This window comes from Aedes aegypti, chromosome 2, assembly GCF_002204515.2.
Source record: "Aedes aegypti strain LVP_AGWG chromosome 2, AaegL5.0 Primary Assembly, whole genome shotgun sequence".
Classification (NCBI taxonomy): Eukaryota; Metazoa; Arthropoda; class Insecta; order Diptera; family Culicidae; genus Aedes; species Aedes aegypti.
This window is the reverse complement of record NC_035108.1, coordinates 43,272,508-43,291,073: the sequence shown is the minus strand read 5'-3', so window position 1 is coordinate 43,291,073 and position 18,566 is coordinate 43,272,508. Positions and strand designations below refer to the sequence as shown.

At 36.6% G+C, this 18,566-nt stretch overlaps 1 protein-coding gene across 2 annotated transcripts in view; it reads left to right on the top strand.

The window, feature by feature from the left end:
- Positions 1-18,566, top strand: part of LOC5577067 (elongation of very long chain fatty acids protein 7) — a 180,644-nt gene that overhangs the window by 138,761 nt on the left and 23,317 nt on the right. The window contains exons 1-4 of one of the 2 annotated variants that reach the window (XM_021840656.1): positions 1,641-2,012; positions 11,503-11,693; positions 11,764-11,844; positions 12,403-12,565. In XM_021840656.1, the coding sequence (XP_021696348.1) occupies positions 1,889-2,012; positions 11,503-11,693; positions 11,764-11,844; positions 12,403-12,565 (559 nt within the window). In that variant the 5' untranslated portion in view covers positions 1,641-1,888. Of the gene's footprint in view, positions 1-1,640; positions 2,013-11,502; positions 11,694-11,763; positions 11,845-12,402; positions 12,566-18,566 lie in introns of those variants that run through there. The other variant, XM_021840655.1, reaches the window with a different exon arrangement.

The window sequence follows — 18,566 nt, the reverse complement described above, 5'->3', positions numbered from 1 at the left end:
AGTGAAAGTTACATTTTGGTTAATTTTGAGTAAACTGTTCCGTTAAAAATAACGTAGTTTGTAGAAAATTGGCTTGTTTTTTAGCTCTCATACAATTTGTATGGAGTAAGATATTGCTGAAAAACTTGCTGAAAATCCGTTTTTCTAAGAGGCAGGTTTTGTCACTCACACTCATTAATCTCAACAAGGTTTACAACGGTTCAAATCTAAATCGGAAGACCGCTTAATTTTTCCTATGCAAATCTCGAGTTTTAGTAAACCGATTAAGAAGGAAAGTCAATGGGTTTTGTACCACATAGGGACCTGAACACTTTCATGATTCACTTTGGCATGGTTTTTTTTCGGCCAAAACTTTGCAAGAAAAAGCACTTTATTACGGCGCAAATTATGACCAAATTAGAGTTCTGTAGGCTTCAAAAAAAAAAAAAAAAACCCACTGCCCAAGTGAATCAAAAGTGCCAAGAATAGGATATTGCTCCCCATTTATTTTTTTTATTACTCCGACACGTTAATGCTTCCAGTGGATGATTTGCTTTTTAAAGGAAGCACCACATTAGACAACGGACTAGCATGCAACGCCCAGTGGCATAGTCGAAGTACGTTTCTGACGAATACTTTTCCGGACTGAAGCAGGAATCGAACCCACACTCCTTGACGCGATGCGGATGAATGCTTGGTAACACTAACCGCACGGCCACAAAGCCCACGATACATTATAGTGATACATTCTCACCTCGATATATGGAGTGGTACTAAAGATTTACTTCTTCAAATGGATAGGGTGATTACAATGACTTCCCGTGCGGCCTTAAGGTGAAACATCTCGGAATGCAAAGATGGCCGGCACAATGGCCGACTTCTCCACCTACTCACGTTTTCAAAGGCACAAAACTGGAGGAAAAGTTGACAAATTTTCCTGATCTTCTTATTTTAAGCTTTCTGCTAGTGCACAAAGCCAAAATTAAAAGTGCACTGTTGTGGGATGCTATCTTCGCGAAATTTGTGCCTTTGAAGTTTTAGTGCAATCTTAGAAGTTGATTCCAAACTGTTTCACCTTAAGCATAAAATTTATAAGGCAAATTATCGATTATAATATACCATAGAAAGAAAATTGTTTTCTGGAAAACAGGCCTTGTGAGTATCCAATGCGGAAATTAAACCTTTTCCAGATGAAATGGCTTTCATTGTCGCATAGCTTTGTTATAACTTTTGATATTGTTTGAGGATCGTATGTAAATTAATATCAATTCAAACCGTTGACTTTTTCGGATATGCATAATAAAACAAAAGTATTGTCACGATGCCTTAATAAAACAATAATGAAACTGATAAAAGGCAGAAAGTTTTGGAAATGCTTCTTGGGACAGTACCTAGTAACACCATCGACGGAACGGCGCTCCAATCTCAACAAGTCGCGTGCGCTTTACAAACCGCTTGGCGCTCGTCCTCCTCACAAACGTGACTAGCTGCACTTTGCGCCGCGTTCTGAGTCTGTGCACAACATTGTGACTGGTCAGGCGAGCTGCACTAAGAATGCTTGCTCATCATCGCAGCGCTCAAGAATCGCGATTTACCTTTCGGTGTCAGAATCTAGTTCAAGTTTCAACCTAGGCATATAGGTTCTAGTTGGAACTTGTGGCCAAGTTAGTCGGCGACTGACAACGAACGGTGCTTGATCGGTGATATCGGGTGTTCTAGATGGTTTCCGGTAGAGTGGATTATTTCGTACGGATTGTGCAAATCGGTGAAATCACTAACACTGTGTGCGAGATTGGGTGAAAAACCCCCCACGAGAAAGTGTGGAATCCCTTCCGCCGAAAAAAGGGATAGTGGAAGTGAAAGTGGAAGTGAAGAAGAACCCCGGGCACGTGAACAGAAATCCAGAATCATGAACGGCACGGCAATCTTGGAGCACGAATTCTTCTCGAGTATCGGCGAACTTGGCTATCGAGATAAGTCCTTCGAATGGATCATTTGGCACGCATGGCGATCGATGGAGCAACTAGCAGCTGGTAAATTTATTCCTCTAACCTTTGAAAACCGATAAATTTTTGAGTGTTTGTGGTGCGTGTTCGTGACCAAAATCAAATCGGACGAACTGGCTTCTAAAGGAGAAGAAAACAACTTAAATTAATGAGAAGATTTGGGTGCCCCGAGGTCATGCTTCGAATCGTTGAACTGATGGTGTGGTGCGCGAGAATGGAATTAACATTTTTCCGGAAGGAAGAATTGGTGGCTGGTGACCTTGTGCGGACGAGATCGTTGCTCGAAGAATTCTCGTTTGGTGATTGGATTGAACTCATCTCGTGGTTGAGGAAACTTCCGAAGATGCTTCGTCTGCTTTGGATTTGAATTGCAGATCAGTGATTATGTTGGCGACATTTAAACGTACTGTGATCTACCGGACCTTCTATTTGAATGCGCATGTGAAAAGTGTTTAGATGCAACCGAAACCCGGAAGTGATTTAGTGGGTTAGTTGGACGATGGACATGTGATACGAATCGGAACAAGTTTTTGGAACGTTATTAAGTGACGATAATAATGATTGGTGATAAATGATATGGCGATGCGACATCTGAAGCCTTCGATACATTGTGCTTACGATTGTGATGCTCCTACAAATACTAAGGGAAAAAGTTTTATACGTTGAATTTATGCTGAATCGATAATCCTTTCTACCTAGTCTTAACAGGGACGATTCCCTCTAAATGCCCCAAAGATCATCAAGTGTTCTTTAACTCTGTTTATCTATAAAATGTCGATGTATGCGTGACATTGAAAATCTGAAACAATCAGAATGAATCATGATATTAGAACTAATATGTTTACATGTTATGAAAGTATTCAATGAATTTTACTTTTAATGACCTTTTTAAAAATTAGATTATTGATGGTAAAGTCATCCAAACGAGATTTGTCACGTTCTTGTTTACCGCTCGATATTGTTCAGCTTTCATGTTTTGCGAGGATAAATCGAAACATATTCTCTGCACTTTCTGTGCTACTCCAATATGGATGACTATTATAAGCATAAATTGAATGAGTCACTCTGGTCTACGATTTCATGAATGATCATCAATGCATTTCCAACTAATTTATGCGTTTCACAACTCTTATTTTTATTCACAAAAAGAAGTTTGTTATCGTTTGCTGAATCTTAAGCTTTTTTTCAGTTCCTTTTTTATTATTATCATTTTAAAAATTTCTTACACCTAGGTGTTCTGTGTTAGGCAACACTATCATCTCGATTTGGAAAAACTAAAATAAGATGCAATAAGGGGCCTTCCTTAGCCTAGTGATTAGAATCCTACAAAGCAAAGACATGCTGTGCTGACATGGGTTCGATTCCCGGTCGGTCCAGGATCTTTTCGTAATGAAAACTTCTTTGATTTCCCTGAGCATAGAGTATCATCGTACTTGCAACACGATATACGGATGCGAAAATGCCAACTTTGGCAAAGAAAGCTCTCAGTTAATAACCGTGGAAGTGCTCATAAGAACACTCAGCTGAGCAACAGGCTCTGTCCCAGTGAGGACGTAACGCCAAGAAAGAAGAAGAAGATACAATAATTTAATTCAATATTTTGTCACCTCATTAAAAATTTACAAAGAAATATGATTTTTTAAATAATATTTTGATAACGGTTTTTTTATGATTGAAATTGAAAAGTATTGCAAGACCTCATATTTGACGGTACTAAGGCTCATCGGACAAATTTATTAGAACTGCTCTCATTGAAACAATAAATTTACTTGCAGGTTTCAAATAAAATGATGAATCTTTAACTTTCGTTGTTTACTCGTAACCGGTTATATGACAAATAGGTCGGCAGCCATTTAGCCAAATGACCAATAGCAACAGTAACAGTAAGAAAAAAAACTGAGAGTCAAACAAATTTACATCATTTTGTGGTAAATGCTTTTTAACATTAAGTGATTTTGAAGTCGTCATATGTCTTCTTCTTCTTCTTTTCTGGCGTTACGTCCCCGCTGGAACAGAGCCTGCTTCTCAGCTTAGTGTTCTTATGAGCACTTCCACACTTATTAACTGAGAGCTTACTATGCCAATGACCATTTTTGCATGCGTATATCGTGTGGCAGGTACGAAGATACTCTATGCCCTGAGAAGTCGAGAAAATTTACAACCCGAAAAGATCCTCGACCGGTGGGATTCGAACCCACGACCCTCAGCTTCGTCTTGCTGAATAGCTGCGCGTTTACCGCTACGGCTATTTGGGCCCCTACGTCATAAGTGCCGTCCACAAATTATGTACCGTAATCCGGGATGACATTGGATATTTCTTAAAACTTTCATATGAACATACATAAAATGTAAGTTTTATACTTTTAAAACAAGTACTGCCAAGTCTGACACCCATTGCTCGTGTGTATATACTTTAATTTGTTTCCTGAAAGTTTAGAGCATATTTTGAAAACACGTTTGAGGTTATTTTTTCATTTAGCTGGTTTGGGATAACATTGATCACCCATGAAAACAACGTTCGGTAAAATTGAAAATATCATTACTCACTAAAATCATGGTTCCTCAAGCCGAAAATGTAGGAGAAACTTTTACAAGTCATGAACTTTTTGAGTTATATCAAAATTAAAAGCACCTTGGATTGATGAATACGCCTAAAGGTAGACAATTTCCTAATTCCCTTCATTATTTGTGAATTATGCCTTATTGAACATTTTTTTGAAGTTTTGGCAACGGAATCGTTTTTGGCGATGTCTTTTTTAGTAACAATCGTATTTCTCTCGCTAATATCGTTTTCAGAACTCATGTAAGACATAATTCTTTGATCGTGAAAATCATTGTTTCCAAAAGTTTGAAAAATTTAAGCATGAACAAAATTTATTTTTTTCAAAAGCCTCAATGTTTATCAGCTCATGAATAGAAGAAATAAAATCACCATTCACGCTAAAAATGAAAATTTTAGACTGCCTCTCTCTTAAGGTTTTGATACCATTACCGTTTTGATTCATATTACGGACAGCTTCAAATTCCGGACACTCTACTTTGTATGGGGGGGATTTTTTTATTTCCGTACGGGTTTGGGCCGAATGGTCGCAGATTTTCATGAAACTTTTTCCACAGGCAGGGCTCATCAATATATGAATAAAAAAAATGAGAAAACTCAGGGTCGCTTATTTTCCCGGAAAACTCAGTTGGAAATTTTTTGTTTTCCCCTGACACTACTTACTATAAAAACATCATAACTAAAGAACGAAGCATTATAGAAACAATTTTTTTTCATGAAAAAGAAAGCAAATTTTCTCAGGAATAAAAAAAATATTAACTGGAAAAAGTTTTCCACACAATTTTCCACCGTTGAGAAAATTCGTAAAGAAAAGCCGGAAAAACTATGCTCCAACTCGTGGAAAATTTTCAAAAAAAGACAAAAAAAGAGAAGACAATTTCATATGCTTTAATCGCTGAAATTTTTGATATGTACTTTTTTTTCGTTTTTGAGTTATGGCCAATTTTGTAAAAAATGTGCAAATGTGCCATTTTGAGCCTTTTCTTTGAAAAATCATAACTCAAAAAGAAGCATCGTAGAAACAAAGTTTTTTTTTATGAAAATGAAAGCTATTTTCTCAGGAATAAAAAAAAATATTAACTGGAAACAGTTTTTCACAAAATTTGCCACCGTTGAGAAAATTTGTAGAGAAAAGCCGGAAATCTATGTTCCAATTAGTGGAAAACTTTCAAAAATATATTGTTGAGAAGGATATTTCATTAGCTTTAATCGCTGAAATTTTTGAAATGTACTTTTTTTTCATTTTTGAGTTATGACCAATTTTGTGGGAAATGACCATACAAGCCTTTTCTTTGAAAACCTATATTTCAATCGAAGCATCGGAAAAACAAAGATTTTTTATCAAAGCAATTGCAAATTTTCTAAAACATATGAAAAAAAGATATGGGATTGGTTTTAATGAAGTATAAGTTGGAATGGATGATATTTTTCATGAAAAATTACACCGCTAAGAAAAACTGAAAAAACTGTTTCTGCCTTTATTTTTCATTACACTGAAAAGGGATTCTTTCTTTTCTATGGAACAAATAAGGTTATTATTTTTTTTTAATTTAATTTATTCAATTATTCAGTATATAACTTACATTTTCATCTTAATACTATTTATTTTTTCAACCGGGAAGATTGTCTTTGGTTGCTAACACCAGAAGATTTTCGTTTCTTTGTATTATTAAGAACAAAGCATGCTGTATTTTCTTGGTTTTCATGTGCATCTGAGAATTCACAAGCAAAAATGCTACGTCCGTCTTTTGGCATAAATTAATGATATTTTTTTGTTCCAGGAATTGGAAAAAGGTTAGAAAATCTTTCCTGAAGAAATTTTTCAGCCTCTGAATAGTCATTTTCAATTGCATATATAAATTCCCAATCTTTTTTAAATTGGTCTTTCACCTTTTGCGACACAGCCCAGTCGAAAAAATGTTTGGCGGTATTAATTTCTGCTGACTTTCTAATACTAGCATCTCTAGCCATTCGCCTAATGTTGACCTTTTCCATGTGAGGTTGGGAAAAAGTGCCATTCTGCTTTAATTTTAAAATCATTTTCATGGTTGCATACATATTTGAAATTTGACATTGACGTTTAACCGTCAAAAATTCCTTCAAAAATATTTCCTTCTTTCAACCATAGGCTATTCATTCGATTTATTCTGGTTTCATCATTATTGGTAATGGTTTGGCTTATATTTTAATTGGAAATTTTACCTTCTTTAAATCATCGGCAGTTCTTCATAGTTACATCGATATAATAATAATTTTATTCACACTTGCCTTAATTTTTACGAGTGATTTTTTCGTTTTTGAATCACAGGCTGTTCTTTCAAGAGAAAAGTATTTTTCATATAGAGAAACTTTAAAGTAGATGGAGTACCTCCTAAAGGAGCGGAATTAAAAGGTACACGGTACTCCATCTACTTTAAAGTTTCTCTATTTGAGATTCTGCTCAGAGGATTCGAACATTCATTAAAGAGTAGTATTTTTCGTAGTTATTGGAACTTAGATCTATAATACGTTTACAGAGAGTCTTATTCAAAACTTATTTTTCAGCACAAGTGTTAATTTAGGTAAGATGCAATTCTCCTGTGTGAAAAGAAAAAAACTGTTGATTGCTGCAACTATGAAATAATTTACTCAGTACGATTCAAGGGATCGAAACAAGCTGATCCTGCAGAAGGACGAATGAGTCGCAGATCGTTTTAGGTACTGTCAAAAGCTGACTAAAAATTGCAATGCGAAAATCTCTGCTGGCTGCTATTACCGCTAGCAGAGAAGTGAATAATTGCTTACATTTAGGATCTTCTACAGTCATTGCTGAAGACGTTTCTTGAACTAACACTGTTGAGCTAATTATTTGTATATCAATGATTTTTTATCCTTCTCTAAGAATATGCTGAATAAGTAGATGAAAAAACCGAATTTAGTACTACAGTCGCCTCTCCACATCTCGATATCGAAGGGACCATCGAGATAGGGAGAGGTCGAGACAAAGAACATTAATTTAATGAGCACTAGATTGAAAAAAAAAAAAAAAATGGGGACGGACCTGGTGTAGTGGTTAGAACTCTCGCCTCTCACGCCGAGGACCTGGGATCGAATCCCATCCCCGACATAGTCACTTATGACGTTAAAAGTTATAGTGACGACTTCCTTCGGAAGGGAAGTAAAGCCGTTGGTCCCGAGATGAACTAGCCCAGGGCTAAAAATCTCGTTAATAAAGTCAAACCAAACCAACCAACTAGATTGAAAATCACTCCGTTACTAGGAAAATAGTAAACAAACAAACTTCATTTCAAGTTTCCAAATTGTTCTTAATCATTTGAATCTGGTCTAGTAACCTTTGATAATGTTTATATCGACATATGGAGAGAAAATTGGGAACAAACTATCAACAGGTACACATCGAGATATGGAGATATCGAGATAAGGAGGATATCGAGATATGGAGAGCGAAATCGTATGCAGAATGAAGGGACCGAAGCAATCATCGACATAGGGAGAGATATCGAGATGTAGAACATCGAGATGTGGAGAGTCGACTGTATACCATTTAATTCCACTAGAGTTTGTATCCTTTGACAGATACACTTGTTTCGAACTCAACTGTGAGGCCGTCTTCAGTGTCGTGTACTAGACTCGAGACTCTCGACTAGGGTTTTTAAACGATTTGAGCCAGATTTGTACTCTTGGCCAACTTTTGTATGGAGTGCAGCCACTGTGCAACGTGAAGAAGACTAGTTCTAAGGACTGTGACGTACTTCACCGGCAGCTTCATTTTTTATCGCAAATTTAGAATATAGGGAAATTTGTTACTCTTAAGCCTGCTTTGTTATATGGTGATCATTTCGGCCCCAGTGTGCCGTTTTAATGTTTTGACATTGAAACTTTTTTTATGATATGTTTAATATTATTCAATTAAATTCGATTACATAAACTTATAAAGATCAATGGATTACTGATTTTGTCGACATTTATTTAACACAATTTGGATTCCGAAGGGTAACACAACGAAAAGTAGTAAAGTAGTAATCAATTTGCCCCCGGATTACACTACGCCATATTAAGGTGAAGATGAATCGAAGCCAAACTTCAAATTTTCAAGAGCACGGATCTGGAGAACCAAATATCCGTTTAAGCTGAAAACTTAATCGATTGGTCACTAGCTGGTGGTGACCAATCGATTAGGTTTTCAGCTCAAACAGATGTTCGGTTCTCCAGATCCGTGCTCTTGAAAATTTGAACTTTGGCCTCGATTCATCTTCATCTTAAAGTGACCACGCATTCCATCGATCTAAAGGAAAACGCGGAATATCGAGTAAGGTAAAGTTGATATTAGCACTCGTAAAGGTTTTTGGATCGTACTATCATATAATTTTGGATACAGTTTCATCTTTTTATTGATGGCGGTGCTTTTCAAGTGAATATTTGATTGATGCCTCTAATTCCTTTTTTTTTTTCGAAGACTGTCTCTTGACCACAGCAGAAACAAAGGCGTCGTCGATCAATATTGCAATTTCTATGGATTTCTATCGAGGATACTTTCACTTGGTGGAGCTCTTGGAATAGATCAAGTACTCGTCGAAAATTAAAAGGTCCGTATTGAACCTTATTAAAAGGTCCGGGCTGGACCAACACACATTTTGTGATTTTTATCTAGTTGAGCATAAAGAGTACAAACACATATCAGAAACAAATGGTCAGATGGAAACTTAGGCTGAGCGCTTTATTTTATAATCGAATAGCACAGAAGTATTGGAAAATGATTGTCGCTTACAGAAGCTTAACCGACAGTACGTTAGAGCGTTTTATAACAACAAACTAATATAGAAAGCAAACAGGTAGATTAACGATACACACGATTCATGAGAAATATTTGATAGTCCGATCTAGAACAGGTTTCGAAATGGACTAGGTTCCCCTAATCTTTTAGATAACCGAACATTCACCCTAAATTTGTCCGAGAAAATCTTTATGTTTAAGAGCGACATCATGTTTTTACCCACCCTGGAGTACACCTCTGTCATGATTATTAGGGATAATGAGAAAGTTAATCTACATTTATTAACTTTAAGTACAATATCACAATTTATTTTAATAGTTAAGTCAAATATCAACATATGTACAGGACTGTTCTTGGATAAATACTTGGTGACCGTTCACCTTATTGCTTGCATTAGCACTATATTATAATATTCTAGTTTCTTATCGATCGACCCGTCGTGATCGTGTAATGATGACGTAATCACCTTTCTCAATGCTTATAAACCTTAAATTTCTCATTATCTCTAATAATTATGACAGAGGTGTATTCCAGGGTGGGTAAAAACCTGATGTCACTCATAAACACTTTCCATGAACACAAATCAATCACATATTTTGAACCCTACCTTATAATCTTAGCATGAACTATTTGGAAATTTCACATATCAGTATTTGATGGATCTCTTTTGGCCCGTCAATAATTACCGTTATATGCGTATAACACCTTGGAAAAGGTGATCATAGAATTCGAAAGTCATGTTTATTTTATATTCCGTGTGATTTTGATGTTTGAAACATGTCAATTGTAAGCGAATGAAAAACCGAATTTAGTACTATGCCATTTAATTCCACCAGAGTTGAATGAGAAGAATGTCAATTCTACCCAAAGTGCATGTGTCGTTTTTACCCAAAAGAGTATTGATCTTATCCACACTCTTAATTGTTTCACATAAACATGAGCTTGAGCTTGAGCCTGATTGGCCGTCCGTATACTCCAGTATAGCCAGATCAGTTGCACTTACACAAAGAACCAACCAGATTACTTTTTGGAATTAACATACACCCTCAGTGTATATGTAGGTGCTGGTGATCTTTTATTTTTTGGGCAACAATTGTGCATGACACGTTAGAAAGTAGACCAATGAGGGGAAGGGGAAGAAATTGATGATGAATTTAAAACTGTACCGCAGCTAGTAGACCGGATATACCCTTGCATCTACGTCAGTTCATGCGGAAAGCTCCTATACCTTCCCGCATGAGCTGATGTAGACGCCAGGGGCAAGGTGAACTTATGGCAGAGAGGCTTACTTCTTAGCAGAACGGATAGATTAAGAGTAGAAGATAGAAGCAAGTGAAAGATACAACTACAAAGTACGAGGAAAGGGACGGGCCTGGGTTTGAACCCATGACCTGATGCTTATGAAGCAGAAGCGGTAGTCATTCAACCACCAACCCCGTCCAGAACACCTGTTGTACTCACTAAGTTACCAAAATGGGGATCTTGAAAATACAAACGATCACTAGATTGTCTGTGATTATCCATCACGTTGCGAAACGGTCAAACTTTCAATGTTGAATAGTTCAAAATTTGGATTTTCGAGTTATCTAATTGTAGCATCAAGGGGACGATTCGTACCTTGAAAATGCGTACCTTTTCACTGATAAACTTTGTTTTAGTTCAAATGAGCTCTCTTCGGAATAAACGTCAGAATGTATTCAGACAAAAGATCCTATCACGGAAGTGAGTATCTCTGGCATGTACCCGATATGATTTGATTTGTGCCAAATAGAGCGTAACGTACAAACATGCTTTATCAACCGGTTAAACAGTTTCACACGCTTTTTGTTACGAGCTAATAAGCATGCCTGGTTGGCTGATTTTACCGATCACTATGCAGAGGCTTACAACTTGTAAGAAATTTCACGCAAATAACTTGCATACCAATTTGCGTACAAGTTTGGATTTTCTTATTGGAATAGTTGATCTTATTAGTGCAGCATTGATCGCATTTTTGCTTTGAATGCAGCCCAGCCCAGATTTTTAACATCTACAATTTCAGCTCTATTTAGGATAAGCGTCCCAATGATTCATCCAAGTGCTTCCATGTTTATCCCACGCCAAACAAAGGATGGAAGCTCAATATATTTTGAAAAAATGTTGAATGCAAAATGATTGATTTCCCATCCTTCCGCCCGTTTCAGATCCTCGTGCCAAAAGTCTCCCATTCATGGACAACCCGCTGCCCACGCTGGGAATGATGATCTCCTACCTGCTGTTCGTGCTCTGGCTCGGCCCACTTTACATGCGAGACCGGAAACCGATGGACCTGCGGAGAGTCATCATCTTCTACAACATGTTCCAGGTGCTTCTCAGTGGTTACATGTTCTACGAGGTAGGATTGAGATTTACCAGCAGCACTGGTTGTAAATCGGTTTAATTTGAACGCTCATATTTCATTCTAGCACCTGATGGCAGGATGGCTGCAGGGATATAGTCTCACGTGCCAAACGGTTGACTACGACGACGGGCCACTGTCCCGGCGGGTAAGATAAGGAGGGGGTTCGATACCGGAAGAAGGAAATTGCAGCTAAATTGACCAGGATTTAAAGAAGGGGAACATTCTGTGGTTTATAACAAGCGTAGCCAATGAAATAATAAGACTTGAACAATAATTTGAACATTTTAGCATTGAAAAAGTTCAAAAAAGCAGTGAACTTTAGAAAAACGCAAGAAATGTAAAGATTTTTGCTCATTAGTACACTTTTGGAGCTATTTTGGAGTAAGTTTCAGTTTTTGATTGGAAAACATTTAGTTCTTTATTATTTTACATATATGTTGATTTTTGATTTTTTTATTGCTGTTTTCTACGTTTATTTTGTTTCGGTGAAAAATACATTCTTATATGCTATTTCTGAATTTATATTGCTTATTTATCCAAATTATTGCTTGTTTCGAATTATTTCGTTGACTGTTTTTGTATAAACTATCGATGGTTATACTTGTCGTAGTGCATGATAAAATTATTTCCATTTCATTGGCACAATTTTACTCGTTATTTTTTCCTCTCTTCTTTTTTCGGGCCAAACCCCCTCTGGGGACAGATGTTCAACCTGTGCTACGTGTACTACCTCTCGAAGCTATCCGAGTTCGCTGACACGGTATTTTTCGTGCTCCGGAAGAAGCAGTCCCAGATCACCGATTTGCACGTGTACCATCACTCGCTGACACCGATGGAGGCGTGGATTTTGACCAAGTTCATTGCCGGTAAGTCACATAAGGAGAGAAAGAAGGCACGTGGTTGTTATAACGGCGATTGACTTTTTGTTGCTTTTATGGAGCGGGTTCAAATGTAAGCGAGGAAATCTTTTGCTCTGATTTAACTCATTGTGGTCAATAGCCGTTTTTTATTTATTTATTTGTACTAGGGTACAACAAAGCTTTAAAAGCCTGTTGTGTGTTGCCACGGAGAGGGACTCACGATAGGCGTGCTTAACCACTTAAAACCTTTCCCTATTGCTCCTTTGCTTCGATCTCCCCCGGAACTATCACGCAACTTCATCAGGGGAGGCCTGTGCTCATGCACTTCGTCAATCTCAGCCTCTAGCTGTTCTGCTAGTTTGCTGTTGGAGCTTAATGTCGTCAAAAACGCTACTCAATAGGACATTTTTACGGTATCTCTGCGACTACTCGTATGCCCATTTGGCGGTTGAAGATCTCGCCGGGGCTATGAACTACACACCAAAAAAATCTTAGATTTACACGTAACGTTATTTTAGTTTCAATCATGTAAAGCCATCTCTCATGTATTATTCAATGATAAAACCTATTAACACATCTATCATATACAACATTGTTACCAAATTCCTTAATATTGAACGCGAAACGTCTTCTCTCGAAGAATGTTGCTTGCAAAACGGCTCGATTTACATGATTTTCCCGCTGAAAATTCAATCATAAATAATGCACATGGAATGACACGCCGTCGATCCATCCATGTGCATTATTTTTGGCAGAATATTCAACGTGGAATCATGTAAACTGAGCGATCTTGTTTTCAATTTCACTCTCAAGATGCAAGAAAGCATGCAGCATAGGCGAATGTTGGATGCAAGATCATGAAATGTTTCAGTTTCACTCAAGTTTGCAAGCATTCCTGAATGCAATGAGGCAGTTTACATAATTTATCGTTTAATATCAAATGATAATTCGATTCACATGACAATCATGAAAGTTTACGTGCCATGTAAATTTAAGATTTTTTTGCCTTTGGAAAATTGTTGTCCGAATGCCTATTGTGGACCCTCCCGGGGTCCATAATAGGATTGTTTACAAATTTGACGTTGCGTATTATGGACCCTCCATTTGATTCCCATGTAATCCGGCTCGCTGCCGACGAGCCTATTATGGACCCACCCGGAAATGCGTATTATGGACCCTCTTGTGTGGTTTCATTTACAAAACTGTTCAAATATCTGTATTTATGCGCCTCAAACCAAATATTTTGCCTGAAACTGCTGACTAACAATGCAATCGAAGTTCCCTCGGTGGATTTTCATAGGGATAAGGTTGCTTTGAGTGCTAATTTTATGTTTTTCTGTAGGGGGTCCATAATACGCATCGACTCCCTAATCAATTTCGGAAATACCGATGGCGTCAGCATCTCGAACACTTTGAATTTGAAGGCCAAAAGCCAGAAGAAGAAGAAATACTCAACCGACAAGTCTGAAATGTTGCGCATGGAATGTCAAGTATTTATCCTTGTGTGTATATTAGGTACACTGTTGTTAAAATAAGTTTTTCCTTAAATATTATTTAGACTATTAAACAATTTGTTTCAATATAAAAAAAAAAACAAAAATAAATATATTTTTTTATTTTTGAGATAACAATACGATCTCCTGAGAAACATAACTCTCTCACAAGTAACATAACCTCAATCTGGAATGTTTGGCTCCGACAATCAGGCTCCCGCTTGACAAGCATATTGAGTCAGACCGCAGCACCTAGATGATAACTAAAAGCAGTTGCATTTCGTAACGCGACACCATCGCTGAAATGCACTTTTTCAAACATCACTCTATAATGAGCCTATGCATGCTATAAAACGTTTGAATTTTACTGTGCGCCCTGTTTCCAAGTTGTCCGTGAGAGAGAGCGAGACAGCACCAACACACGGCGCACAGTAAAAGTCAAACGAACAAAAGAATTTATGGCACGTACAGAGGCTCATCGCCTATATCTGCTGTGCTATAATTTAACAATCCGGGTTTGTTCTAGGTAATCCTTTTATGTATTGATAAGAACCAGAGTGTGACTTCAAACTGGAAGGAATAATTGCAGAATCTCATTGATTTCATTTTATGAGCGCCGCGTTACGTTTATCTTCCAACAGGGTTCTGCAAATGGTGTCGCGTTACGCAAAAAGCATTTGTTATTTTCATTGACAAAATCGGTAATGTTGCTTTCAGGTTTCGGAAAAAAAATGTATATCTAGTATTGTTATTTGTTTAATACATTCGACATTCTGCCTCACAGTGGAATAATTTAATCCGACAATGGTTAAAATTAATGAAATGTTTCTGTGGAACCTTTTGAGGATGTTCTTCTTTGCATTAATATAAAGATGTTTCTGTGACTTTTTAAGAATGTTTCCGGTACAGTGCTTCGGATGGCGGCGCGAATAATCTTGAATTTTGACACATGGTAGAATGATTGAATTTGATTTAAAATAAAATTATGTAAACCTTTCAACGATGTACTTTTAATAGTATGCTTTCGGCAAAATCGACAAGCGGACTTTATGGTTGTCGGAACTGGTCGAAAATCAATAACACAGTGGAGTTCATGGATCTCATAAATGTGTAAAATTATTAAAAATAAATTATTTTAAGAATATTTTTTCAGAAATTTGTAGAAGACCATAATAACTTCCTAATGATAGGACGAAAAATCTGTAGAGCTGCTGTACAGTGTGGCAATTGCACTTTTTTTTGGGTTAAAACCGTCCTTTGAGCTTTTTGAAGATGATGAAAATATCCGATGTACATTCGATTTTTATAATGTGCTGGTTCAGACATGTGGTAAGGATTTACTAATGGTGGTCTGAAGGATACGGTATTTTGCGACACAGGGGTGTTATTGAACATGATATTGGGCCAATAATATTTCAACGTATCCATGTAGTATTTGGAGAATCATGTTTTAGCAAAATTGTTAAGGACGTTTATGGTCTCATAATAGTGATCATGGAATTCGGATGCACAGAAGAGTTATTAGATCAGATTATTAAGCGAATCTGTGAATACATTTTAACTCATATATTCAGTTCCTCAATTATTCAACCGATTGTTTAAGCTTTCATAGAAAGAAAATAGTTGTACCAGATTTAAGCATTAATGCCATTCTTCTGAAACGTTCCACGTTTTTGTGAGAGGTAAATATGATTCTTTTTTTTCTTTTCTTTTTTTGCACAAAGCTAATCAAATAGCTCTGGTTTTAAGAAGCGACCCAAATCTTATCAGAAAGGTGCCGGTCAGTGAAAAGATAGCCTCACACATGTTGGGGACTGCTTGGATTCAATGGTTACCAACCTGGATCACTGGAAAACTCGTAATATCCTTAAAAATATTAATTTATAAAATCATCCTATCGGGACTACCCATGAACCACTACAACTCCCTTTGGAAAATCCGCAAAATTAGTCGTAAAAATCATCCTAGACCACTGTGCGTTTTTTTAACACGTAAAAAACCATAATTATAGGACATATAAATTTGTAATGCACGTATAATTTGTATTGGAATTAAAGACCACCTTGATCACCGAAGTTTATTGCAAAATTAATGAATTTCAACATAAACAAATGTCATGACAAGACATCCAGAAGATTTGAAAAAAAACTACGTGTGTCTAAGTTGATTTTTACGAGATGACCATTATTTACGGTAGCTCCAGATCCTCTTAAGAGCTTTATAGTGGCCATCTATATTCAAGAACAATCCCAATCATCCGTTATGTTTAGTACCGTCGTGCGAGGTGACATTGGGTAATTGATTTCTGATTTTCACGAAATGATAATTTTTACGGATGTTCCGGATCTTCCAGAAGCCGTTATTGTAACCACTTAGGTCCATGAACAATTCAAATAATCTATAATAAGGAATTCTGATGAGTTTGCAAAATAAAACTGTCTTGGATTGTTTTCATGAATTGACCATTTTTACGGATATTCCGGATTATCCGCCGGAGAACCACGTTGTTTACCATCGAAGTCAATTATTAAGAGACTTTTCCTGCTCTAAACGGCACCTGCCTGATAAGATTTGGGTCACTAGCCTACGAGTTTATTCAAAAACCAAAGCTACCTGATCAGATTTGAGTGAAAAACAAGAAAAAAACAGACATACTAACATCTCACAAAAACGGGAAGGGTTTTAGCGGGGTGGCACAAACGCTGAAAGCTAGTATAACTATTTCCTTCTACTAAAAATCAAAAATCGGTTGTAGTATTACTGAGAACGAGCATTTTGAAATTTGTATTTTCATCCTGAAAATTTACGGTTAAAATTAACGTAACGCGACACCATAATTTTGCACATAGTGTAACTTTTCGAAGAATGGTCCGATTTTAAATCTTTTTTTTTATGGAAACACGTATCTTGATGAGTAGGAAGAGAATTCAAAATATAAGACTTCTTTAAGGAGTATTAATTTAACAATGTCAAAAATTAGGCAATTTTCGTAACGCGACACCATAATAATGTGACTATTTGAAAAAATACGTTTTCAAAGAACCAATAATTAGTTTTAAAAATTAAACCCGTGCATAACAATGTCATCTAATACTGTAATTTCGGATGAAATTGATCACTTTTCACGGTTTTTCTTGTCTTGTTTTTATAATGTTAACAATGACAAACAACTGGATGCAAAAAAACAAGTACGCCGGTGTGCCTCATTGGCTCATGTATCGGAATTTTCTAACAAATGTCATTTTAGTGCTTTAAATCATCTCTTAAATAGGGGACGGACCTGGTGTAGTGGTTAGAACACTCGCCTCTCACGCCGAGGACCTGGGATCGAATCCCATCCCCGACATAGTCACTTATGACGTAAAAAGTTATAGTGACGACTTCCTTCGGAAGGGAAGTAAAGCCGTTGGTCCCGAGATGAACTAGCCCAGTGCTAAAAATCTCGTTAATAAAGTCAAAACAAAACAAAACAAACATCTCTTAAATAAAAAATCGGAGAATCTCATTTTGGGGTGAAATTGATCACTTGTCAATGCGATTATTGTAAATCTTCAAAACAACTCAACATACCAAATATGAGCTCCCTGAATCTGAATATGCTTGCTAAATTCTTAACAGAACAATATTTATAGAAATAATTAAAAGTTAAATTTCTAGAATCACGCGGAAAACGCCTTAATGTAGGCAATTTTTGTAAGGAATTCGGTATATCTTATAGACATTCAATTATTTCAATCGATCGAGCGAATGGGTACGAGTTTTATTGATGAAATCTGGTTTTTGGACATATTATATGCATCCTCAAAAACTTCCAGGTTTATGTCATGTTCAAATCATTCTTTAGAACTAGGAGTTTATGGATGTTTGTCAATACTGCACCGAACATGATTTTGAAATTTTACATAAATTTCATAGAAATAAACATTCAATAACGCAAAAAACCTTCACAACACACAATTCGGCAATAGTTATGACAAACAACGTTCATTCACTGCAAGTTACATTGATATTTTTGCTCCATTAGGAGAAAGAAAATCGTGTGGCACGGTGATCAATTTCACCCTTCTGATCAATTTCACCCGAATTTATGGTATCCTTCTTGTTAACGGATAAGACAGCCATATTACACTTGATAAACTATGATACAGGGTTTTTATAAAATTATTGTTATATGTCTCAATTTCTCACCAATAAATTATATAAACTTAATTTAACTTTTCCGATTTAATTTTTACTGTATTTTCAATCAATTTTTTTTATACAATTTAACATATTGTCTTTTATGCTCTGCATAGCTTTGGAAATATTTCAGAGTTTGAATTTTTGATATCTTGGCGTAGATGTGCGTGGAATGAATCTTTTGTGTATTTCGTAGCTCTACAACAATTCGTTCTCCGCTGCTGCTGATCGAGCTCTGCTCGTTGATTTAGATTTTCGCTTCAGTCCACTTTTTGGATTGCATTTAGGTCCCATAACAACTGTGCAAAATTTCAGCTCGATCGGAGAAACTATAT